Here is a 26,879-nt window from a genome sequence, read left to right on the forward strand (position 1 = left end):
GCCCCTGTGGTTGCAGACCAGTCTCTTCCTGTCCTCATGTGCTTTAGTTTCCACCAACGGAAACAACAGTAAACCACACAGAACTGAGAACGCTCGTCGCTCAACTTTCAGATGAGCCCCAGAGTGAGCTTGAAAAGTGTAACCTCTGTCAACACTCAACTTAAATTATATCAGCCTCACAAATTGTTCAATAATTCACCTAACCACCATAAATCTTGACTTTATTACCTAACTGTTGTGGAAATCCGCGGTGAGAGAATGAAAAGTAGGTTAAATATTAATATACATTTTGGAAGATTTATTCATACAAAAGATGACAATAATATATGAATCTGAAATGTAACAAAGAGAAATGAGAAAATAAGAGAAATTAATAGAAAGGAAAAGGAAATGAAAGAAGGAAAGATGGACAGGGTCCAGTTGTCTCGGAAGGCAACAGGAGTCTGACACCGATCTTGATGTTGGGGCATCTTAAATACAGATTCTGCAAGGATACATACAGTACACATTGTTACTTAAGATAATTCTGAGGACTGAGTATACTGCATTCCTTCTGTCTGACCAGAAGATGTGTTCTCAGCACTTGAGTAGGCCTATATGGAAGGTCAATTCTGCCTGACTATGAAATGTGCTGCTCAACACTCTGTGCCCGAGAGTGGCGACACTACTCTGACCAACTACTGCATGAACATGTCTTCCATCGACTGAGAATGGAAGGCCCAGTGCTATACTGGGGGCATAGTCAATGCCCTAGCCAGAATACTGACGCCTGATACGAGAAACATTCTCCTTGCGTTCATAACACCTTATAACTTGTTGTCTTGCTGTCTGGGTCTGCCCCTTGTCTTTGAAAAATTCACATCATGAATATGAGTTATACAGATTATGTTTAATTGGAACTTTTTGATAATAAGAAATATAGTTAAGTAATAAGGTAGTAAAATAAGCTATTTTGAATGCAAATGGAATCATTGGATCAATGGAAATCATTAAGATTCAATTGAAATGAAGTGATGTAAAAAATATTCAATAAGCTAAACACAGGTTTAAAAGAGAAATCATACTGGTGCTATTTGTCCACATATTTGACATGTTGTAAAAATTTGACAACATGTCAAACAAACAAAAGATTTACAAACAAAAGATTTACACAATACCGTACATTAAATGTATGTATTGTGTAAATCTTTTGTTCATGTAGATGACATGTTGTCAAATATATTGTGTCAATTATTTGTTCATGTAGATAATGGATAACGCCGTGAGGAGGCGTATTTTTTGGCCATGTAGACGATGGTCAAGATGAAGACGATGCAGAGAACAACTCCAGTTCTGCCGATGGAGAGAAACACCAGGATCCTCATCTGGTTGTGATACTCATCTTCCTCAGCATTGCCACGCACTATCTCCCCACATGAGGCCACAGCATAGTCAGTACCAGCAGTGAGGACGGTACAGGTCAGATTCACAGAGTCTCCAGGCTGGACTGACTTCTCTGGAGGCTGCTGGACAATGGCCTGGATGCTGGACGAGGAACCTTTGACATGGAGCACGATTCCTTCTTGGAACTGCATTTCAGAATACTCTGCTAACCCACAGTAATACACTGCAGAGTCTGACATTTGCACATCCGAGATCTGGAGATGATTTGTTCCTCTTTCAGGGACCACAGAGAAACGAGCATCGTTCTTAAAGGTCCCAAACAAAGTAGTTTCGGCATTGTACTTGGTCCGGGACGCTAACAGCTCAGGTTTGTCTCCAAAACGTTGCTTGTACCAGTAGAGGCTCCTGATGTGATCTTGATAGAAACACTGCAAAGTCACACTTTCTCCAACACCGGCTGTTATGAAACCCTCGTGCTGTTCCAGCACTGATAACTGGACAAAATGAACTGGAAACAGAAAAATAGAAATATATAAAAACACACTATTTTCAGAATGGATGTTTGTTACAGTTGTAGGTTAAATCCGGGGTCTTCAACAGGGGGTCTGGGACCCCTAGGGGGTCCTAAGAGTTACTATAGGGGGTCCTCCAAATCTTTGTGTGATAGAAATGTTTTATTTCTTTTTTATATTAACCACTTGAACCCTAGTGTCCTTATTCTGAAAACTTTAGCCAACAATAGCAATAACAATAACAATAAATAACATTATGTATCTATCTACGAGCTCACAATAAATCTACAAGCTCACAACGCCTCGTGCTGCGAGGCGTTGTGAGCTTGTAGATCAGCTATCTTTGGCAAAGAGGTTAGGTGTAGAGGGGAAAAAGAGCAGACTAAGTACAAAGTGAAACGTCAACTTTATTAAGTATTGACAGTTCAAGTGGTTAAATATCTGAAAACACTATTTGACATGAATCCAAAATACACTGATGATTGTGCTGTCAAACAATGAAACTATATGGAATCTATGAAAAGGTTGTGGGGGTCCCTGCTTCATCTCTCTCTCAACTAAGGGTTCCTTGGCCTGAAAACGTTGAAGACCCCTAGGCTGGGTTAAATAATTGTGGTGTTTTACCTTCTCTCCATAGAAGTAGACACATCAGATGCAGGACTATGGTTGATGCTGCCATCGTCTTCAAGTTTGTCTCTTGAGTGGAAACAGTTTACGGACGTAGAGCACATCTTAAGAGCTGTGTGGCTGTGTGTGATTGGCCAAAGTGGTTGCTTTCTCTTGCTATGATGTCATGAGATATTTACAACAAATCTATTAGTGACCCATGCAGGCTACATTGTTCTTGGAATGAGGTATGATCAAGATTGCAATGACGGTTGAGAATCAAGTAGTATTTTCTGTTATTATTATTATTATTAGTTGTGCAGGGACCTACTCTGCAACTCCCCCAGTGTGTATGTGATGATGCATGCATACAGAGCACACCAGTACTGAATCACATGACTTCCAGGTACAGCGTGACAATACAGGGGGAGGTTATGTGAGGTTAGGCAGTGCGTGTCTGTCTGCAGTACCATCTAAAAAGGAAACAATGATTCACCCAGCCCCCCATAATTCTTTAGCTTCTTTCTTTTACCTATAACCTTTTACATTATACATTACATTAATGACAGCGTTTTTATTAATGCATGATAGTGGCAAGGCATAACAACAATAGGCCCTCACATACAGTGCAAGACATTCTATACTTTTAGTAGCATATATTAATGATAAGAATATGAATTGCAGCAATACATATTATGAGTAGAATGCCTTTTCCTAGCTCAATATAAGACCCAGGAGGCCAAAGGTCAGGTAACACAAAGTAAAAAGCTAAACCATACAGACAAATGTGATTCTTATCGCAGAGGCTCCCCAGGGCTGCATGCTTGCTCAGCCCCCTCCTGTACTCACTCCCAGGGACGTGCTGGCCATTGGGAAAAGCGGGACAACTCCAGAACGGCCGGTTCATTCCTGGCTGGTCCAGGCCGGCCATTAGGAAAAAAATGTAAAAAAAAAAAACGTCGGCCTTCGTTCCATTTTGGGGGCTGGGCGGCCAACAAAGTAAATCGTCACTGAAACCTCGTATCTCCAAGTTTCAAATGTATACATTTTTTCGCAAAGCAAAGCCCTGCTTCATCATACAAGGCCGTTGCACAAAAGTAGTGAAAACTGTTTTCACTAGTTTAAATAAAAAAAAATTAAATGATAAATACAAAACAAACGGTTTTGGACAAGGTTTCCACTCGACAACTCGACAGATCTCTCTATATAGTGCGCAATGAGGGCCTCTCCAACTCTTTTTCCCGGGCTGAATCAGGGGCCCAGCACGTCCCTGCTCACTCCACCACACACAGATGTGGCTCTCATGTGGATCTTAGATTGCAGTGGCCAGTGTATGACAATCATCTATGACTTGTCTGACTCGTGTGTGAGGTAAGGTTTCAGTCCAACCCCCCGCCACTGGATTTCAAATTTAAAACTGAAGAAAGTGTACAGAAAGAGTCCTCGGAGCACACAGCGCAGGCCTCCGTCAGGCCAGGTTTCCTAGCCAGGGCTGTGCCAGTCGTGTGGACATGAGGTAACTTCAGGTGAAATAGAGTTTGCCAGTCAGCTAGCTGTTTGCTGGCTGGCACAGCTTAGCTCACCATTTCTTTATTTTTTTACACTTGATTCTTGGAAGAGGTACAAAAGTTAAATATAACAAAAGAGTGACGTATGTACTGTAGAGATAGCGACCACTAGGAACTTTCCACTCTGTCATAATACCAAGAACAGCTTTATTACACAGGAAACGTGGTCTGTACATCACACCTCACATTTGTATCCCCCCACCCCCCTCCACTGTGAGAGAAAGAGAGAGAGAGAGAATGATTAAAATATATATGTTACTGTACATTCAGTATTCTTATTATTGATCTTGTTGTTACAGTACATTGTAAGTGTTATCTTTAGCACAGTCTTGTGGAGCTGCTTGTACCTATGTTGCACTGACAGGAGTTTGCCTCTAACATGCATGTGTTTTAGTGTGGGGAGGAACTAGGTGAACATGAAGCTTCCTTGCTCTGAGGGAACAGTTAACCACTGAACCCATGCAACCCTTTGCATTTCATTAATATCTTTGCAGTAATGCTTCAATATCAGTAAACTTAACCCGAAATCAAGCTACCCTGACCTTTGATGGGACCTTTGATGGGACCCCCAATGAAAAGGAAGGGAGGAGGTACAATAAATGAAAGTGACTGGTCTTGTAAAAGAGTGACATATGTGGGGACCACTAGGAACTTTCCACTCTATCATAATACCAAGAACAATGTTATTATCCAGGAAACATGGCCTGCCCTGTACATCACACCTCACAGATAAACAAATGATGATTGAGATTGCTTTTGGCTGTCTTTCCTTTCACGTCACACAGTGCCTGTGTGGCATGAGAGGCCAGGTAGAGGCCGTTTCACACAGTGAAACGGACACGGATGATATTTCATTTCATCATTTAGAATTTTAGACCCAATTTTTGTCAATGTATGCACATGATGAAATGTGTTGTCTCATGTCTGTAAGCTTAGCAATGGGTGCTATAAATAAACGTCTACATTTACCCATCTTAACTATTGGGAGCACTATGGGAAGCAGTTGGGGATTCAGTGTCGAGGCTACATTACATTCACAATGGAGGACAAGATGCAAGCCACTAGCCAAGCCATGACATGCTCAATACAGTTCTTCAGTTGCAGCCTGCTTTTGCCCCCTTGTGGCAAAGATTATCCTTAGTTTATTTTCATCAAAGTATTAGTAGTACTACATTCTACATCATTTCTAATACTGAGCAGTGATTCACTGCACTCATGAACCAACACTGACTTTTCTGCGGTGTCATACAGTTCAGCAGGTAAATAATCATTGTTATAATCTATGCTGATAAAAAAGAGGCATAACTTGAGATTTCCCAGGTGAAGTGAGACAGACAGACAGACATAATATCCCATTTCACCGCATGGTCCCTCCAGAACAGGACTGAACAGCCTGTCTGTGTGTGGATTGTCCAGGGAGACGTATTGAAGAGGAAAGGAGAAGAGACTGTGAAGGAGATAGGCCTACGGAGAGATTTATTCCTGGCTCATGATACTGATAAACATAATTATAATACAGGAAGGCCAAAAGCCTGATTTATACATCTTCATCACTCAACAATGATGTTCTCGCAGTACAGCAGTCAGGGGCGTCACAAGGGGGGGGGGGGGGGGGGGGGATGGGACTGAGTTAGGGCCCAAGGTGGAGGGGCCTTCATTATTTTAGCTATTGAAAAATAGCAGATATACGGTACAAGCTCACAACGCGGCACGAGTGCCGTGCAGCGAGCTTTGTCGATTTTGAAAAGGGTGAAAATATGTGCACATCTTTGAATATATGTATTTTTTAAGAGAATATTTGTAACTGAAACTTTGCTTCTGGGGTGGTCCCTGGAACTAAATATTTTGAGATGGGGGTCCGTGGCCAAATATATCTGCTATTTTTCAATAGTTGAAGCACAAAATAATGCCTAATAATGCATTGGGTTGGACCCCCTCCCCCTATGAAGAACATTCATGGGGGGTCCCGCAGTAAATCCTTGTACCCTGGGCCCAGAATTTGGCGAGACACCCCTGCTCAACAATGACATTCTCACAGTACAGCAGTGTTTCCCAATCTGGGTTTTTTCCCCATGTAACTGTAAACCACAAGCATTACAGCAGATCAGACCATTTCCATGAAACAACTGCCTCTAGTTACAACTGAAGGTGAAAGTACAGTATGTGGCTGTTTAATGTTCACTACACAACTCCATGAATCAAAGTACTGAATACTGTATTTCAGGGGTCTTCAACGTTTTCAGGCCAAGGACCCCTTAGTTGAGAGAGAGATGAAGCAGGGACCCCCGCAACCTCTTCATAGATTCCATATAGTTTCATCGTTTGACAGCACAGTCATCAGTGTATTTTGGATTCATGTCAATATGAAGCTTGTAGATCTGCTATTTTTGGCTAAAGTTCGGACGCCAGGGTTCAAGTGGTTAATATAAAAAAGGAGAAAAAAAAAGTTTCTATCACACAAAGATTTGGAGGACCCCCTGTAGTAACTCCCCCTAGGGGTCCCGGACCCCCTGTTGAAGACCCTTGCTGTATGTATACATTGTTTCTCAGTCCAATTTTTTACCTGTTAAAGGCCGGACTGCACCAATGCAACTATACTCGCAACTACTTGCAACCATTATCTCCAATGGCAGTTGCAAGGAGTTGCATTGGTGTGGAGTGTCCTTAAAGCTGTTTTATTGCAAGGAGTTGCGACCAGTTTCATAGGTATGGTCTGGACTTAAGACTGTGAAGCATTGAAAAAAATAACAAGCTATTGAAAAATAGCAGATATACAAGCTCACAACACGTCACTTGGTGCCGTGCTATGAACTGATAGATTTGCAATCTTTTATATCGTTTTTAAAGCGAACATTTTTACTCAAATCTTTGCTTCTGGAGGACCCACTGGCTCAAAAGCTTTTCAGATGGGTTGTTGGCGGCCACATACATATACAGTATATGATTTTGGGGGTCCTTGACATGAAAATATTTGAGCACCCATGCTATAGAATCTTAGAATAGATTTTTTTTTTAGATTTAGGATTTAGAAGACATTCTGTAGAATCAACATCAGGTCTTCGGGGGAATTGTAATTGGCATCATGGATTCCATCCAGGATTCACCTGGACAGCACAAGAATTCAGTTGTCTGTCCAGGATAAAAAAAATAAAAAATAAAATCAAGAAAATAAAATAAAACAACAAGAAATGTCCAGGAGTTTGTCCAGCGGTGTTTTAATTTGTATTACTTATTGAGGGGAGGCTCTCTCCATTCCGACATGTCGCCACTCCGAAATGGACTTCTTATTGTCGGAGTGGCGACACTCCCCATGGGCCTAAGGTTTAGGGTAGGGGTAGAGATAGGGTTAGTGTCGGAATGGAGACATGTCGGAAAGGAGACATGTCGGAGTGGAGAGATGCACCCCTTATTGAGACAGCTTCCAGTGTTCATTCGAAAAAAGACCATATTATGTGCCATGGCAAAACGTACCACTGTTAAAATAGGGCCCTTAGTGTGTGTGTGTGTGTGTGTGTGTGTGTGTGTGTGTGTGTGTGCACACATGTGTGTGTGTGCGCGCGTGTGCGTGTTTGCGCCCCTTGATTATAATACAGTGTTGTTCGTTTTCCTCTCAGTGCGATGCTCCAAAACATGTAGTCCAGTAGTCCATGTATTCTATTGAATATGAAAATCCCTTGGTAACATGTCAGTATATAATATATTAATTAAAAAGTGAAAGCAGTATGTCCATTAAATTAAAAGAAAACTAAAAACAAACAAACAAACAAAAAACAACAGCTGAGCTAACCGTACGGGGTTCGTACACTAGTAGGGGGTGCCATGGCATTGGTCCGAAATGTCATTGTTCCTACATTCCATTAGTCAGAATCTGGTGATGTTAATCTGGTGAAAAATACTATGTCTAAACCTAAACCTAACCCTAACCTCAGTAAAACTATGTCTAAACCTAACCCTAAAACCTAACCCTAACTGAATTCGGACTAATGAGATGTAGGACTAATGAGATTTCTGACTTATGGGCAGTCACCCTAGTGGGCTTGTGTGCTACAGCAATAGGAGTTCATGTGTGCTCAAGTCCTCCGTGGAATATCTCATTTAACGCTCTGGTTCCAGCATGGTTGATGGTGATGGTGGAGTGGTCTGTTGGCTCTCTCCACCCACTGCAACATAACACATCTCATCAGTCAAACAATCCACATCATGCAACGTAACACATCACATCACATCAGTCAAACAGTCCACATCATGCAACGTAACACATCACATCACATCAGTCAAACAGTCCACATCATGCAACGTAACACATCACATCACATCAGTCAAACAGTCCACATCATGCAACGTAACACATCACATCACATCAGTCAAACAGTCCACATCATGCAACGTAACACATCACATCACATCAGTCAAACAGTCCACATCATGCAACGTAACACATCACATCACATCAGTCAAACAGTCCACATCATGCAACGTAACACATCACATCACATCAGTCAAACAGTCCACATCATGCAACGTAACACATCACATCACATCAGTCAAACAGTCCACATCATGCCAATAGGACATCCAGGAGAGGGAAAGGGACATGTACTCATGTAGCCATTAAAAGTATGTTTTTAACTATATAACAAACGGACTAATGTGGAGCAATTGCAATGTGGAGTAATGTATATATACACATTATAATCTATATTCTAATCTATATTCTAACAGGCTGTCCCTGTCCTTATACTCTGTATTCACAGAGTCCTACTATGTATTATTATAGCTGATCCTATTTTAACTTCCTCAGTTTATTGATATTTTATTGTACATACTGTATCTGTTATTATATCCGCTGCTATTTTTCTTTTCTTTCTTTTTTTTTAAAGATTTGCTTTTGGGGCTTTTTATGCCTTTATTTGATAGGACAGTAGACTGACATGAAAATGGGGAGAGACACAAAGCCCATGTGGTATGTGGACCAGTAGGCCAGCGGGCGCCCCGTATCCGCTGCTATTTAAACATTAACAACTCTATAGGTTTAGGTTAGTTTATTTTGGTACCATTTCAGACAATTGATACAATGCATACAGTAGTTTACTATACATGTGTTGACCGAATTCCCCCCATGGGTCTATACTACCCGTAGGTCCTCATCCCCCCATCTCTCTCTACAGTATACCAAATCGCTATGGCAAAAGTAGCCAATCTACAAGCGAACAACAGCAGATCTGCTGTCGCCGAATGTACACCACTGAATGTGGACACTAGGGTTCATGGGGTTAACTTTAAAACACTCCTGCGGATTTCCTATGGGGCTGTTAAGTCTGACATAATTTTGTAGGCAGAGGAGAAATTCTGCCCCGAAAAAAAGAGAATCTTTTTACTATTTTTACTATTTACTAATTTTTCTTCTCTTTGTTGTTGAAAGGAAAGTGGTAGAATTATACTTTAGTCATTATTTTTGAAATAGCGGGGGGGAAATATTGACAATAAATCTGCTTGGAGGTCTGACTACAAAATGATGTCACGGCTTAAAAGCCCCATTTATTGTCAATAGAACAAGCAAGAGCTTTTTAAAATTTCTATTATGCAACCCTAGAATCACCAGAAGTAGCATTAGCATCATGATCACAACATGTCTGAAATAGTACCATGGACTCACTTTCCGGAGGAAGATGTTGGTTACTTGAGAGTCTGCGCCTCGGTTGACGAAGAGAGGAGTCTGTGTTCTCCTCATTCACTGCAATGCAACATAAAACAATAGAACAAGACTTGGTCAAAACTCCAGTATTTGGCAGTGTTTTATGAGCTGCAGTAAAAAAATAATAATAATAATAATATATATATATAATATATATATAATATATATATATATATATATATATATATATATATATATATATACCGTAATTGCTGGACTATAAGCCGCACCAGCTCAATTTAGAACCAAAAACAAATGTTTACATATATAAGCCGCACCTGACTATAAACCGCAGGTGTCCTTTCTGCTTCATGCTAGAGCGCCCCTGGTGGCCGTTAGCTGTACAAATCTATATATAAATCCTTGTTAAAGACCATTGTAAAACTAACTAACTGGCCGTTAGCTTTAAAAATCTCTATATAAGCCGCACCGTTGTATAAGCCGCAGGTTTCAAAACATGGGAAAAAAGCTGCGGCTTATAGTCCGGCAATTACGGGTATATATACATATATATATATATATATATATATATAGCCGTTATTGGCATTAACGTGCTGCGTTAACACGAGACTCTTATCGAGCGTTAAAAATACCGCCGTTAATCTCTATTCTCAAAGTTGGGTCTGGGAGCTGCCATAGCAAGCTATGAATTTCACGTTGATATTTTAGCACAGATGTATGCCTGCATGGCACAGCCTGGCCGAGTTACGTTGTGAGGGACGTATAGGGATGAAAATCGAGAACCGGTTCTTGTTCCCGGTGGATCGATTCCTTGGAATCGTTAGCCAAAGTCCTTAACGATTCCGCTATCGATGCCTGCAGTCAGATGTGCGATGACATCACACACGTGTCACGCTGTCTTGACCGCAGCCAACATGTTGTCTAGGCAGAGGCGTTCTTCTTACTTAACACAATTAGTGCCTCTTAATCTGAAGGTTGCTTGGTGCCTCGGTGCCACGCGGTTTCCTCCATAGGCCGCCGCTATTATTTTGAAGGGCTGGAAGGGGGTTGTTTTTGTTTTTTTGGATTATCACTTGACGGCAACGATTACGTCATCTAGTCACATGACAGTGTGGGACAAGAAGAGGCAAGATGGCTGCGCCCTGCCTTGTGCCTTGTTTACATTTAGATCTGCTGCAAAATGTCTCAAAATGGCTATTTTGTTTAAATGAAGTTTCTTTATGGGCCTCTCCATTGACTTAACATTGAGGAGCTTCACTTCGCGTGCACGCCCAACGTGCGTTGTAAACAAATCGCCGACATTACCGATGCGAGCGGGACCGGAGCGACATTAAGTAAGTAATAATATCTTTACTGTATATACAGTAAGATTCACAGTCCTCACCGTCAACGGCGCCATGGTATTAACCCTTTCAATGACGGTGAGGACTGTCAACGGCGGCGAAAAAGTTAAAGTCTGGCTGTATTTAACGACAATGTGCATGTTAATGTCATACTGTCATTGGCTGAAACTGTGTGCTATGCTAGTTTTGATAATGAGACATCAGCTTTCCTATATTCAGTTGTTCAAGCTCACTGCATGGACCGACATGTCTCCCTGTTCTGTGTCCGAGCTGCCCTAAAAGGTTCTTTTGCAAGCCGTGCCTCCCACATTCTGACTGCCATCATTACCAACACAAAATGAGCTGAAAACAAGCTGCAAGCATGTCTAATGTGCTCTGTGTTGCTAAATGCTCCCCTATAAATCACATGTGCAAGAAAGAAAAGCGTGTAAATCCGTTGATCCAAACAGAAGTGCTTCTGCTTTAGTTGTAGGCTACAGAAGCAGATCCTCAAGGAATCACAAAGTACACTGTACAAAATCACGTGCCTTCACGTTCTGACCACCGCAAAAACGGGACATTGGATCGAGCACACTGTAAAAAAATATTTACAGGCTTTTTTTTTTTATAAATACAAATTATAAAAATTGACTACAAAATGAAGAAAATTACAGGAGGAGCATAAGGAGGGGAGGTGGTAGAAACACCATTGGCCATTAATTCTGACCAGACCCCAACATGGCTGCAAGAACTACTATAGCACAATAGGCTATAGTAATGGGGCGGCCCTGAAGGAATTAATTTTTTACATGCTATTTTTTTTTAACTGAATGCAATCCCAGAATGACCAGAAGTAGCATCATGATCACAACATGTTTGAAATAGTACCATGGACTCACTTTCCGGAGGAAGATGTTGGTTACTTGAGAGTCTGCGCCTCGGTTGACGAAGAGAGTCTGTCTTCTCCTCATTCACTGCAATGCAACATAAAACAATAGATCAAGACTGGCAGTGTTTTATGAGCTGCATTGAACATTTGAAATATGAAATGTTCATCTGTAAACGTGTGTTGTGATCCCAATAATATCAGTTGTACTATTGAAGTACAGTAGCATATATATACACACACCTCTGAGCACCATGTTAGGGAGCAGTTCTCAGCGTTACTAGTTAAAGGGATATTTCACTTTATGAACACCCTGGATAGTTTTTAATTTGCTTGATTCAATATTTAGATATTTGATGTAAATGTTACCAGGCCCTCCTCCTGCAGGACGCCTCCCCATACACACCCATTGTAACTTCAAACTCCATTTTAACCATGATAGATTAATTAAAAACACCCATTATTTTTTTTCTGGTGACTCATACTACCCTCCTAATATGTTTTTTATAACTTTTTTCATTTATTTTTAATGATTCTTTGGGAAAATTGAAAATATTAAGTTGCAAGACAACGGGGAGCCCCTTAATATTAAAACCGGAATATACCGGACATCTGAGCAAGGAGTCTCAGCCGCGCCGTCTTTTACCGTACTGGGTCATTAAAAACGAAAAAAAATATTTTTATCCGAAAATCGGCGATCGTCTAACCTTCCCTAGTCACCACTCATCCATCGCTAGCGCATGGCTCGTCTGACATGAAGCAGAAGTGACGTCAGGTCCATTCCTTGCAGAGGCTTCCCAGCAGCCGTTCATTTTCTGTTTATACGTTAGTGCTAGTACAGCAGGAGTGCTGGGGGCTATGCGAGCGAAAATGCTCATATCTATTCTTGAGTCACACGTGGATTATTTGAGCTGACATGTACGTGAACGGATCGCGCATGCGAAACGCACAGGGATAAGATGCGTCGGCCGAAACCCCCACTCTAAGCCAATGCAGATTGAAGAATTTCACTGGGAACTATGGTGAGTATACAACGGGGATCGCGGTATGGTAGGGTTAGGGTTAGGGTTAGGGATGAAGACCACGTGATATAGCGCTGGATGTCTGGTAAAATGAATGCGGTTCAGATCATAATATAATAATAGAAACTTCACGGCCAATCTACAACAAGCCATTCTATTTCGGCTAGCAAAGTGTTAAATACACTAAAGAATTATTAGAAATAAATTAAAAAAGTAAAAAAAAAAAAACACGGCCTGCTCACCTATTAGGAGGGCAGTATGAGTCACCAGTTTTTAATGCATCTATCATGGTTAAAATGGAGTTTGAAGTAACAATGGGTGTGTATGGGGCCCTCCTCCTGGAGGAGGAGGACTGATAGCATTTACATCAAATACCTAAATATTGAATGAAGCAAATAAAATACTGTTCAGGGTGTTCATAAAAGCCTGATTAGATGATAAAATGACCAAAAGTCTTTTGAAAGTGAAATATCCCTTTCACAAGGTTTGCTGGCCTAATGCTAGATTCTTCTTCCTGAGTTGGATGTTTCACAATGATCGGTGGCCAGAACTTTCCTCTATCCATGCCTACTAAGGCTGTGCGATATTAGGAAAACCTTCGATATTCGATAACGTTGTTGAATACCTCTATCGATATTACTCACGATATTAGTAAAAACAATTGCATTATATATTTGTTTATTTTTTCTGCTTTAGTTCCACTGCCTGGCCTAACCCAGATAATGAATAGCATATCCATGCATGCACACTGCACAGTACACATAGAATAAAGACATTAAATGCCTTATTTCCATTTTTGAAATAACCACACCTGGTTACAGATGGACTGCTTTTTTGCGTGTGTCTGTTAATTAATTTGACACATACAGTATACACAACAGTATATACACGTAGCACTATTTTTTGTGTATTCTGGCAAAATTCTTAAGGTTCTTATTTCTTACATCAGCTAAATGAAATAGAATTAAATAAATACATAAAATACAAATCAATATTATGATTGTATTACAATATTGTCATACCCAAGTGTATCAATATTTCTCTTACACTCCTGCACTATGTAAGGATGCTTAATAAAATAAACTTAAAGGACAACTCCTCCCTAAATCACTTCTAGGCCCATTTTCCTACTTATAATGTCCATGGGGTCTATTAGGCACAAATACTCCTGTTTTCCAGTTTCCCCAGCAGAACCCAGCAGCTGTCATTGCTTAGAGTGGAACCTATAAGCCTATCGCTTTTACACAATCCGTTGTGGTCAAAAGTGTTTTTATTTTTCATGAATGTGTTACTAGTTGTCATTACAAACACATCCATGCCTTGGTTGTCCAACACAAGCCACCACAATCTCATAAATAATGTTTTGGGGTGAGCATTCGGCACAACTGCCAATCAAAGTGACTGTACTGGCCAATCACAGGGCTTCTTTTCCGGGACTTGGCAAAACACATAAAAGCCTAACACCTATTTAGCAGAGTGTGATGGCTTGTGTGGGACAACGATGGCATGGATGTATTTGTGATGACAACTACTAACACATTCATGAAAAATAAAAACTCTTTTGACCACAACAAAATAGTGTAAAAGTGATAGGCTTATAGGCTCCACTCTATGCCATGAGAGCTGCTGGGTTCTGCTGGGGAAACTGGACAACAGGGGCATTTTTGCCTAATAGATCCCATGGACAGTCTTTTTGGATCAATATAAGTAGGAAAATAAGCCTTAAAGTGATTTAGGGAGGAGTTGTCCTTTAAAGTGTTAGTTCAGCTATTTTTTGACATAAAGCTGTGTGAAATACTTGACATTAAAATAGTGGTTACAAATGTATTAATTGATTACCAGAGTCCCGTGGTCAGAGTTCTGGTCAGTTTCTAATGAATATTAAGTAGTTCCAATGGGGTGGGGGCCATTTGGCGTGACCCAATCATTGAAAATAGATTAATCCACAAAACTAGTGTCATTTGTATTGTTGGACTATTTCTACCATTATAGAGCGTGGTTTCGTTCTGATCAGCTGACTGCAAAGCACCTTGTTTTGGGGAAACACAAAAAAATAGCACCATTTGACAGAGGGGTCAAAGTTGAACGAAGGTTGGTCTATTTGGTAGAAATAGGTCAACAATACAAATGACGCTAGTTTTGTGGATTCATCTATTTTTAATGATTGGGCCATGAGCCCCTGCTAAATAACCGGAACTACTTTATATTCATCTAAAACTGACCAGAACTCTGACCACGGGACTCTGGTAATCAATTAATACATTTGTAACCACTATTTTAATGGCAAGTATTTCACACAGCTTTATGTCAAAAATAGCTGAACACTTTAATGCTCCATTCCCATTGAAATGCACTGGGAGAATCCACCCTCATACAGTAGGTAGCATAAAAGTGAGGTGTGACCGTGCCCTTAGGCTTCGTGTCCACAGAATGCATTTTGCACACGTCTGGCATGTGTATTACTGGAATTCAACAACATCCAGATTATTCCTGGTGCACTCTTCGCAAAGAAAATGACGCCCAGATTTCCCTAGTGCCGACTGTAGAAGCCATGAATTGGGTTAATGATGTTTATTGTATTTGGTCAATGAAGTCACTGTGTGTGTGATTGAGTGACGGGCATAGGGGTGCCCGTCACTCATTCACCTGAGCACTGAGAGAGAGAGAGAGGGGGGGGGGGGGGGGGGGTTACTGGGAAGCCACACTTTTTGTTGACCGCTTTATTTTACGTTAGTTTGCTTTAGTTACTTTGCTTTATTTGATTTCCCATTTATTATGAGTTTAAGTACCCTTGAGTTCCCTTATATTTCTTTAATAAAACCCCTTAAACGCATTCTTTATGTTCTTTTGTTTGGAAGCGCATCGGACAAAGGCCCACCTCATCGCCTCTCAGCGACTTTTTTTTATGTTAGTCCTCCTGCAGTCGCCAACACCGACCCTTCCTGTATTCTTTAGAACCCACTGATCTAGAGGTTTTTAATTATCCAATACTCACCCAGCTGTGTGTTTGCATACAACTCCTTCTTCCGCAGAATCGGCACCCCTTCATATTTCTGTTTCGGCTGTTGGTTATTTTCTGCCATTTTCCTGTTGAAAACATGGTTAGATAAAACATCTCATCTTATCGAAAAGGGAAAAAATTACTGGACTATTGATGTTTACAGCAGGTTTATTGTTTTAAATAGACATATTTGGCAGTAGAGTTGCGGACCCCCATCTAAAAATATTTTGTGAGGGTATTTTGTGATGTTTCAAAAATGTTTTTCAAAAACATTCCAAATCGGAGGTCTTTGAAATTAAAATAAATAAATAAAACACTACAGATTACAAACAGGCTCATATACAGCAGCCTAGGCTATTGCATGAATGCAGACTGGCATTGATTGATTTGAGCGATTTAATGTCTTGCCTTTCAAAGACGTTATTACATTTACATTAGATCTGTAATGGCACGGATACAGCAGCCTGAGTGGACACCTGATAAGTCTGGGGACCTCAATGTGAAATTGGCTTTTTTATTATTATCTATACTATAATTTTGCGAATGTCTGAGTGAGTGAGTGAGTGAGTGTCTGTCTGTCACAGCGTTTCTCCTCGGTGGCTGGAGCAATTGATCTGAAATCGCATCACCATCAGCATATGAACACACCTGACATAACTGTGAAGCCCGTTTGTCACTTTCACAAATCGTATGCTGTATATTAGCATTTCAGTATCTCTGTAGCCATTAAACGAAACAGGTTTCTTACATTGATGCTCCAACATTGCTCCTACATCATGCAAGCACCAGTTTAAGTTACTTTCCATCCCTCATATACTGTGTGCACAGTGCACATCCCATAACCCACCCACTGCACATCATTTTGGAGCTCATATCTTTGAACGGGTAAGGGCTAGTTAACTTTTCCTGATTGTGCAACCCTATTAAAGTGCCTGCAGTCTACAGCAGGGGTTTTCAAAGTGGGTGACGGGGCACCCTGGGGTGCCGCGACTTGATGAGTTATTGTTCTATATACGACAACACTCATTACCAAAAATAGCAGATCTACAACCTCACAACACGTCAGATCGGCTATTTTTGGTGAACCTTCCCCCCAGAATAAGCATGCTGGGGTTCAAGTGCTTAAATGTCAAATATAACTTTATTTTCAGTCAGTTCTGATGGAAACGGATATTTCTCCAATATGATGTAAGATTCTAAAAATTAACAGTGGGTGACATGGGGTGCCGTGGATGAAAATGTTATTTACAGGGGTGCCCTGAGTCAAAAAAAGGTTTGAAAACCCCTGGTCTACAGTACCAACATAACTGTGTCAGATTAGCCTACTGTAGATTTACTACACAGTCTCAATGTGTAGACCTATGTCTGTCAGATCAGATCCAGGTCATAGGATGACTGCCACCACCGATCATGCTGGCCATTGGCCAAAACAAATCATGACATGTTGAAGGATACTGAAAAGGTGTAAATCAAGTTGTGTCAGTCCGAAAGTGCTTTGTTTGTTCCCACTCGATTTGAACATGACGTGTTATTAGGCAACTGGCCTACTTTGCTGTGAAATTGAATTGAATTGGGCAAGAGCCAGGTAAAGGTTTTATGGGATTTTAAGTGTGCGTGCGCACGTTAAGTAGCCTACACCAACTAAATGTCCATGACTATGCCAGTAGGCCTATGCCACTGCCTGGAAATGTAACAGAAAATGTAGAGAAAAAGAAAAAGAACCATTCAGGCTGTTCGATAGGCAAGGCAACGAGTCAAACCTATTGTACAATACTACAAGTGATAAATTATAGTTCATTGCATGTAATGATGCAATTATAAAGATAATAAGATATATTAACTTTTACTTAAGAGTGGTTATTAATAGTTATTATTAAACCCCCCCCCCCCCCAAATTCCTTGAAAACACACGCACACGCACGCACGCACACACGCGCGCGCGCACACACACACACACACACACACACACACACACACACACACACACACACACACACACACACACACAGGCAAGGGACAAGAGGAGAGAGTGGACGCATGCGTCTTGAGAGAACAAACTGCAAAGCGGCTAGCCGCTACTTGAGACCTTAAATTCCCTTACCTTGCCTTTGGCAGCTGATTAAATGCAGTAGCCGATAGAAAATAGCTGGAATCCAGCCAGGCACCAGCCGCACAACGCACTTTATTGACTAGAATCTAGTGAGATTGCCATTGTCGTAACCTCGATCGCCTAGCATTGTCGTACTAGTACTACTACTAGAAACTTCTTCGATAACAACAAGGCAAGGCTATTATGTCCTCGCGTCACCGGCTGCCATGCCTGCCTCCGCCCCCCTTATTATGTAATCTGTAATGTAAATGTAATGACACACCTTAACCAGTAGATGTAGTAGTAGGCCAGTGGTTTTCAACCCTTTTCACTTAAGGTCCATTATTTATTGGGCATTGAGCCAGCCACGGACCACCATTATCTGATGACATTTAGCCTCTCAGACACAAAACATCGATTATTTCGTTGTCGTTGGACACGATTTTATACTGTATTGATGTTGATAGTAGGAGACATAACAGGCCAACATTGATCAAAATAACAATTCTTCTACATTAGCCTATCTAATTTTGTAGAATCCATGTTTACACTCTCAAGAGATACAGATCTATAAGGGTTCCATTGGCTAGGAATACCAGAAAACTCGCCCTCTTTCAAAGTCGCCCCAAACTCATTTCCCAACGGGTCTGTGGCCTTAAGCTAGATGCAGATTAGACTAAAATCAAATCTGTGCTTCTGGGGGTCCCTGGAACAAAAAAGTTTGCAATAGGGGTCCATCCGTGGAACAAAATATTTTGAGATGGGGGTCCATGGCCAAAAACACATTTTGGGGGTCCTTAACCACTGATAGACAGATTCTACATTTGTCTTCTAAATCATAACAATTTTCTGAAAAAAACTTATGTTGCCATCAGTGTTTCTCAAACTTTGTCATGTGAAGGACCCCCAGAATGATATGTATTTGGCTACGGACCCCCATCACAAAATATTTTGTTCCAGGGACCCCCAGAAGCATATATTTGATTTTAGTCTATTCTGCATCTAGCTTAAGGCCACAGACCCGTTGGGAAACGAGTTTGGGGCGACTTTGAAAGAGGGCGACTTATCTGGCTACCGGTTCCATTTGGTTACGAACTCTGAATCATTTTGCTGGGGACCACCTGGAACACCCTCAAGGACCACTGGTTGAAATGACGTGAAGATAACAGACACAGACCACAATGCAGATTTGATCAACTGTTAATGTGGAGTACTAGAATATAAAGTAGGCCCACATCATGTAAAAGAGTCTATGTTGATCACTACTACAATCATTCCACAGATTATTATGTCACACAATGCACACACACGACCACGGTCAATCAACAGCACTGTTGTGTGTTTGTGTCGGGCGTTCCCTAGTCAAAAAATCCTTTAGGATTCCGATAGAAAAATCCTATAGAAAATCCTTTAGGATTCCGATAGAAAAATCCTTTAGAAAATCCTATAGGATATCTTCTTATAGTATTATAAAATCCTTTAGAAAATCCCATTAAGAATCCTATAAGAATCCTTTACAGTTTTGGAACAGATCCTATTGGATATTTTCTTATAGGATAATAATCCTTTAGAAAATCCCATTAAGAATCCTATAAGAATCCTTTACAGTTTTGGAACAGATCCTATTGGATATTTCTTATAGGATAGGTGCCTTGCCTGGCTGCCACCTACCAACAGGGGGTGGTGTTGTGCTGACTGATTTATCAGGCTATCAGTGTTAAGACATAGGCCTACAGTATTAGATTTGACATTATCATTGACATCTTGAGTGAGATTCGAACTTACGACCTCCCGTGCTTGAATCCTGCCCTGATCCTCTGCGCCACAGCTCCTGTTAGTAAGGATTGGTTTTTGGTCCTATTTGACATTTTATAGGATCCAATAGGATTTCCCCTACACAAATCCTATTGGATTTTTTCTTATAGGATTATTATCCTATAAGAAAATATCCAATAGGATCTGTTCCAAAACTGTAAAGGATTCTTATAGGATTCTTAATGGGATTTTCTAAAGGATTTTTCTATCCTATTGGATTTTTTTCTTATAGGATTATTATCCTATAAGAAAATATCCAATAGGATCTGTTCCAAAACTGTAAAGGATTCTTATAGGATTCTTAATGGGATTTTCTAAAGGAATTTTCTATCAGAAATCCTACAGTTCCAATAAAATCCTATTGGAACTTTGAAAAATCCTATTGGATTTCCAAAGTTAGATATAACCCAATAGGATCCTATTGGAACTTTACAAAATCCAATTGGATTTTGCAAAGTTCCAATAGGATCCTATTGGACTTTACAGAGTTAGATATAACCCAATAGGATCCTATTGGAACTTTGCAAAATCCAATAGGATTTTGCAAAGTTCCAATAGGATCCTATTGGACTTTCCAAAGTTAGATATAACCCAATAGGATCCTATTGGAAATTTGCAAAATCCTATTGGATTTTCTAAAGTACCGATAGAATCCTATAGGACTGTATTGGAAATTTGTGAAAAACCAATAAGATCCTATAGGATTTTCAAAATCCTATAGGATTATATTGGAAATTTCGAAGATCCTATAGGATTTTTTGACTAGGGTTTTCTGTACTGGTCTGTTCATTTGCTGCTGTCTGAGTAGGCCTACTTCCCTGTAACTCTCTCTCTCTGCACCGTCTGCTTTCATCTTTCCTGTCAGTCTCATCACTAGCAGATGTGTAATTTAAAAAATGCCCAAATGCACAATAATTTCACCATATCACATAAACATGCAGGAATTTACTAAATGCCCTGGCTGCTGATTCGGGATCCGGTTTGGCTTTTCCAAATAAGTCAGTAAATCAGTAAATCTGAAGAGTGCTTGGAGGCATTAAAAACTGGTTGCATGAAGGCTAGTTCTAGGTTTTATTATTTTAAGCTTCACAGGGAGTTGTCTGTTATCATGTTGCATATGTGATGTGTTTTGTCATAGTAGTCTCAAACAAGGTTGTTTCTTACACTAGGCCTACATAGGCTACATTTTTCTGTGAAATTACATACACCTGTGATTTCTCTTTTTTGTCTGTGTATTTTCTCATTCAAATACGATAATTTTAAGCCTCCGGCCAAATACGATAATTCAACATTTCCCATCTGGCAACACTGAGTCTCATTGAAGATGTAAACCACAAAACAAAGGAATAATGGACAGGTTTACGTGATCACAACACGACCTCAGCTCATAATTTGTTCTTTTTCGTGCAGATGTTTGAATATAATGATCAGGGTTTAAAACACATAACGTACCTGTACTTTACAGAGTTTAAGGAGGGAAACCCCGTAGGTTAACATCAGAGCACCTGTGAGTATGAACAGTTAATGAGAATTCAGCCATGCTTGCCCTTATTTCAGCTCTAAATGTAGGCTACTGCATACAGTAGGTCTATATCTACCACATTATTAAAATATTGTCTGGAAGCTGACAATAGTAGGCTAGCTAGCCTATAGCAGCTACAGAATGAGAACCCATCAGAAATGTTGCAACCACAGGGAACTTTCCATTTCCTGTGTTTTAATTACACAGGAAACGGGTCTGTGCATCACACCCCGATCACACCTCACCTCACAGTCTCATTATCTGAACACACGCTTCTTTTTTAAGTCACATTTAAAAGCACGTTTGAAAAACAATGACTCAACTGTATGAATAGAAGAAATGTCGAACCATGTGACATGGACATAAAATATTGATTGCAAAATAAAGGCATTTCTAGAATTGTGTATAATAGCATATCATTTGTTTTGTTCTTAAAGCCTGTTGAAAAAGTAAAGCTATTTTGGATGCAAATTACATTATTATAAAAGTGGCATTATGAAGCAATATGAAACATTAGAAATGCATCTGCTCCAAATCTTTATGACATTTATAGGCTTCTAGTCAAAAGCAGTTGCACTTACACCCATAGGAGCACCACACAAACTGTCACTGAAAGAAAGAAAAAAATCAAACCTCGGTTCGAAGTGGAGCGGTGAATTTGAGCAGCTGTACCCTATGTGAGTGAGTGAGTGAGTGTAAACTGTGCCTGTGAGTGAGTGGTGAGTGTGCCTGGCCTGCACAAAACAGCGCCCCTCCTTTAACTAGTGTGTTGTGTGTGGCCACTCAAGGTATTGCCAGGCTACGGACATGGCCAGCCAGCCACCCACCCAGCCAGCCAGCCAGCCAGCCAGCCACCCACCCACATACCCACGGACATACCTGTCTATTGGGAGCGCTTTCACCGCTCCAAAAAAAAAAAAAAACATCACAAGGATGCAACTGGGACGTATCATCAGTGATGTAGCCTGGGGTCGACGGGTGTTTCGGGTCTCGCAACATCATACACCCTCGCCCAGGTGACCCAGCCGGGGTTGATCAAGTCCCGACTTACGTCCCAGTAGCTATCCACGATCAGTCCTATTAGGGAAAGACAGGGTCACTCAATGTGCTGCACCGGAACTACTCTGCCGGGATTGGGGGTACTATTCTGGCGCGTGGAAGAACTAGGCTCTATGGGTTGACTCCTGGCCGGGCTCCTCCTACATCTCACCAGGTCCTCTCCTGCTCTCACCAGGTTCAGATCCTGTGCGTTGCACCAGACCCCAATCCAAACATTCCATTCAGCTGCTGCAGTTGAATGGCCCTCCTAAAGGCCTGACCGTGGATTTGTTGGGCTTCTTCCTCACGGAAGACACAGGCTGGGGCGCTAACCCAACCTGCTCCCGGGTGCCGTCTAAATTCCGGCCGTCAACCGAGTCTCCGGTGGTCACCAAACTATTCCTGGTTGTCACATAGTCTATTCCTATGAGCCACTATAAATAGAACTAATAATGAAAAAAAAAACATCACAAGGATGCAACTGGGACGTATCATCAGTGATGTAGCCTGGGGTCGACGGGTGTTTGTTGCCGAAACATGATTTGTTCCACCAAAAGGCACAATTGTATCATGAACACACCATCCAATATCCAATTTTGTTTCATTTTAAGGGGCCGCTTTTAGAGCACACCTCCAAAACCACTTTCACTTCTGCCCATAGGGCGTAGGGGTATCACAAACGTAGACGTCATAGGACTTTCACATAACGAATAACTGAGTAAGCATGTTTGTGCTCTCACAGCATATCTCCATATACAGCACATGGATCTCCATATATGGGTAAGGGTAACTGGTCTGATATACATCACTGGCCAGATGGCCAAGACATGGCATGGCGCAAGGTCGCTTGTTGCCCTGAGGCATATTACTAGTTACTACACCTACAAATTGCGTCACGTGATCAAGATGTATCAGTCAGTTTTTCCATATTCCATTCCGCTACGATTCGCATACAAAGTCTTAGCAAAATATGCCACAAATCATAAACACAGCATCCGATATGCTAGCTTTTTTAATCACACAACAAGGGTTCTCTTATCAACGCACAGCCAAACAACCAAACATCCAAAAGCTTCCTTGTGTCCTGATGGCTGCACCACACAACAGATATTATACTCTAGCCTGTAGTTGATGGTTAACGTGAGGAGGTGTATTTTCTGCTCATGTAGACGATGGTTAAGATGAGGACGAAGCAGAGAACAACTCCAGTTCTGCTGATGGAGAGAAACACCAGGATCCTCATCTGGTGACAACAGTTCTCTTCCTCAGCATCCAGCCTGTTTGAGGCCACAGCACAGTGGTAAGTCCCAGCAGTGAGGACGGTACAGGTCAGATTCACAGAGTCTCCAGGCTGGACTGACTTCTCTGGAGGCTTCTGGATGATACCTTGGAAGCTGGACGATGCACCTTTGACTTGGAGCATGATTCCTTCATTGAAATGAATTTCATTATATTGTCCCACCCCACAGTAATACACTGCAGAGTCTGACATTTGCACATCCAAGATATTTAGATGATCTGTTCCCTTTTCAGGGACCACAGAGAAACGGGGATCGTTCACAAACTTCCCTGCCAAAGTAGCCTTGTCACTGTAGCCGATCCGGGACGCTAACAGCTCAGGTTTATCCCCAAGACGCTGCTTGTACCAGTTGATCTTCTCACCATAGTTGCCATCTTGATAGAAGCAGCGCAAAGTCACGTTGTCTCCAACACCGGCCAGTATGAAACCATTCTGCTGTTCTAGCACTGATGACTGACCAAAATGTACTGGGGACAGAAATATAAAAAATGTATAATTAAAAACATTTGAATTAATATTGTGTTGCAGGAGGAGTTGTCAGAAACTGTATTTATTGTATTTATGTATTCAGGCACTTGTGATTACAAATATGTTTAAATAGTTGTCAAAAACGTGTGTGGAATGGTTATAGTAAAAGATATACCAGTGAAAGCAAGGTTACATCAAAATGAACTTTGGTTAAATGTAAAAAAATATATTATAATAACATTTGTACCTTCCCTCCATAGAAGTAGACACATTAGCTGCAGGATGATCGTCTTTGACGCTGCCATCATCTTTGAGTTTCTCTTGAGTGGAAACAGTTTGCGGATGTACAGTAGAGACCACATTGATGTGGCTGCACGTGATTGGCCAGATTGAACCGATCACTTTGTCTTGCAATGATGTCATGAGAGATTGACAACAAATCTATAAGACCCCACCCAGGCTATAGGCCTATTGCACTTGGAAAATGGCAGGTTCAAACTTGCAATAGGATGGTTGGTAAGTCAGTAGTTTCTAACAGCTGTGAAGGGACATACTCTGCATGCAATCCCACCACAGTGATGCATGTGCAGTATGAGGTGCATGCTCGTCGCTCGCACTTGAATCACATGACGTCCTGGTATGGTATGAAAATGTAGGTGGTTTGTGGTTGCACCGATGTGTGGATATGTGAAACATAATTTGTACCAGCTAAAAGGAAATAATAATTCGCCTGCAGACTGCAGTATGCACCATAATTCGTTTTCATCTCGATTTTACCTACAACTCGTATAACAATGTACTAATTGACAAACTAGAAAAGGTTTCACCTTCACTATATCAATTCATTTTCACTCAGCATACGATTCCAATTTGGGGTTTGAATGGATGTTGGGTTCATGATACAAATAGTCCTGTAAAAGAAAAAAAAAACAACAATATCATATTTCATCTTATGAACATAATTGCTTATAAACATTATATGCACTAGGATGCTGCAGAGCCCCTGCGGTTGGGGGTTGCAGTCTTCATGTCCTCTCTGTAGCTTACTTTAGTTTCCATCAACGGAAACTAAACTACTGTGACCACGCTGAAGTGAGAACAGAAACTCTCACATGAGACTTGTTTGAAAGGTTTAATCTGCGACTGTCAACAACATGTATGATTAGAAGTACCGTACTTTCGAGCAAGATGTGAGAGTGGTCTGTATATTTGTGAGATAAGGATAGTCTCCTGTATAGCTTTTGCACACAGTTAAGAGAGCACGCCTGATCTTTCTACAGTGTGTGTGTGTGTGTGCGCGCGCGTGCGTGCGTGCGTGCGTGCGCCTGTGTGTGCGTGTTACTGTGGAGGAACGAGTGAGTGAATCTACATTATCAGGCTGGCAATGCAGGCTACCGCATTGCAGCCTGAAAATCCAATAGTGACGATGTCATGTTTGTGGAATATTTGCACCATTACCATTATGAATGTGACGAGCACCTTCTACACACATGCACAAAGGTTACATATGACACGAGAGTGTATGAAGGAATATACTTCCATGGCCTACTGATTTAGATTTTCTTTGTAACACCCCATTATAAATGTTCTTATTTTGATCATAAGACCCAATTACTGAATGTCAGTCTCCAGGTTTTCTTCAGAATATGTATGACACTGATTTGATTTACTATGACACTATGTATGGCATATTAGGAGTCCAACTGGTACTAGTGGATTTGCAAGGGCCCCCTTAACTCTGAGAGTGTTTAAATGGAACCAAATAGAACTGCAAGGGTCCATTTGGTTCCATGTGTACACTCTCAGAGTTACAGACCTGTTATGGTCATTCAGGGATATCTCTTTGTGTTTCTGGTCATATTATTTTCCACTCTTTTTCTGTGTCTGTGACAAAAATTGTGATGAACCCTGAACATGTCTCCTTTGGAGCTTCGCCACACAGCGTGTCTTTGATGAACTATTACAGGTACGCATGAGCCGGAGGAGAGACTAACTAACTATGCATACCTGTAATGCGTATTAACTATCTAACTAACAATCGTGTCTGTACGATTGACGTCTGCAGCAGTGATTGTAAGAGATTTATGATAAACAAAATAAGTGATAAAACGTTTACCACTCAAACCCTAGTTGTCCCCAGGGGTCTATACATCTCCCCTGTTCACTATGCAGTATATATCCAAAAATAGCCGCCAATCTACAAGCTCACAGTGAAGCGCAACGTGACCAGAGGGGTGAGAATGTGTTGGACCAGAACGCCCGTGTTAGGATGTTTTATATTTACTAGTTAATATCATATTGTTTATATTGATAAATATATTGCCATGTTAATATGGACTGTGCGACACTGTGTTGGCACATGCTTATTATACTGTATACGGCCTATCCCTACATGTCTGGACACAACAACCTTGGGTCGGTGCTAGTGGAAAAGTTACCAGTGAGGACCCTACTGTACGTGTCTTAAGTCTTGTCTATATGATGTAAAACAACCATTTTGGTTAGAGGAAAACTTCGAGGACCCACTAGGGTAGTCCTGTGTTACTGTATGTCTGCCTGTGTCTGAATTCTCCACTCGAAAGTAAACTCCTTTTAATAAGAAACAAGTTGTTGTTGTTTACATCATTTATTTTACCAAGGAACAGCTAGGGCCACTGGGCTTCATGTGGCTAAAGCAGCCCGGGCCGTGAA

At 41.0% G+C, this 26,879-nt stretch overlaps 1 protein-coding gene across 1 annotated transcript; it reads right to left on the reverse strand.

Annotated features, from left to right (window-relative positions):
* Nucleotides 1-5,623: 5,623 nt before the first annotated feature.
* LOC308298349 (uncharacterized protein) lies at nucleotides 5,624-18,189 on the reverse strand. The gene is made up of 5 exons (XM_080741934.1): nucleotides 18,058-18,189; nucleotides 15,951-16,042; nucleotides 11,947-12,021; nucleotides 9,726-9,803; nucleotides 5,624-8,229 (listed from the first exon to the last, which is right to left on the reverse strand). The coding sequence occupies exons 2-5, from the start codon at nucleotides 16,036-16,038 to the stop codon at nucleotides 8,165-8,167; spliced, it is 306 nt and encodes a 101-aa protein (XP_080598060.1). The 5' UTR covers nucleotides 16,039-16,042; nucleotides 18,058-18,189; the 3' UTR covers nucleotides 5,624-8,164.
* Nucleotides 18,190-26,879: the final 8,690 nt, after the last annotated feature.

Source organism: Nannobrachium achirus (genome assembly GCF_963921795.1).
Source record: "Nannobrachium achirus genome assembly, chromosome: 14".
NCBI lineage: Eukaryota > Metazoa > Chordata > Actinopteri > Myctophiformes > Myctophidae > Nannobrachium > Nannobrachium achirus.

Bases quoted from the DNA above. Each gene is read 5' to 3' on its own strand.
- LOC308298349 (XM_080741934.1), bottom strand. From the start codon at position 16,038: ATGGCAGAAAATAACCAACAGCCGAAACAGAAATATGAAGGGGTGCCG. The intron at 9,804-11,946 runs GTGAGTCCATGG...GTTGCATTGCAG, and splicing joins CCAACATCTTCCTCCGGAAA to TGAATGAGGAGAACACAGAC. The intron at 8,230-9,725 runs GTGAGTCCATGG...GTTATGTTGCAG, and splicing joins CCAACATCTTCCTCCGGAAA to TGGGTGGAGAGAGCCAACAG.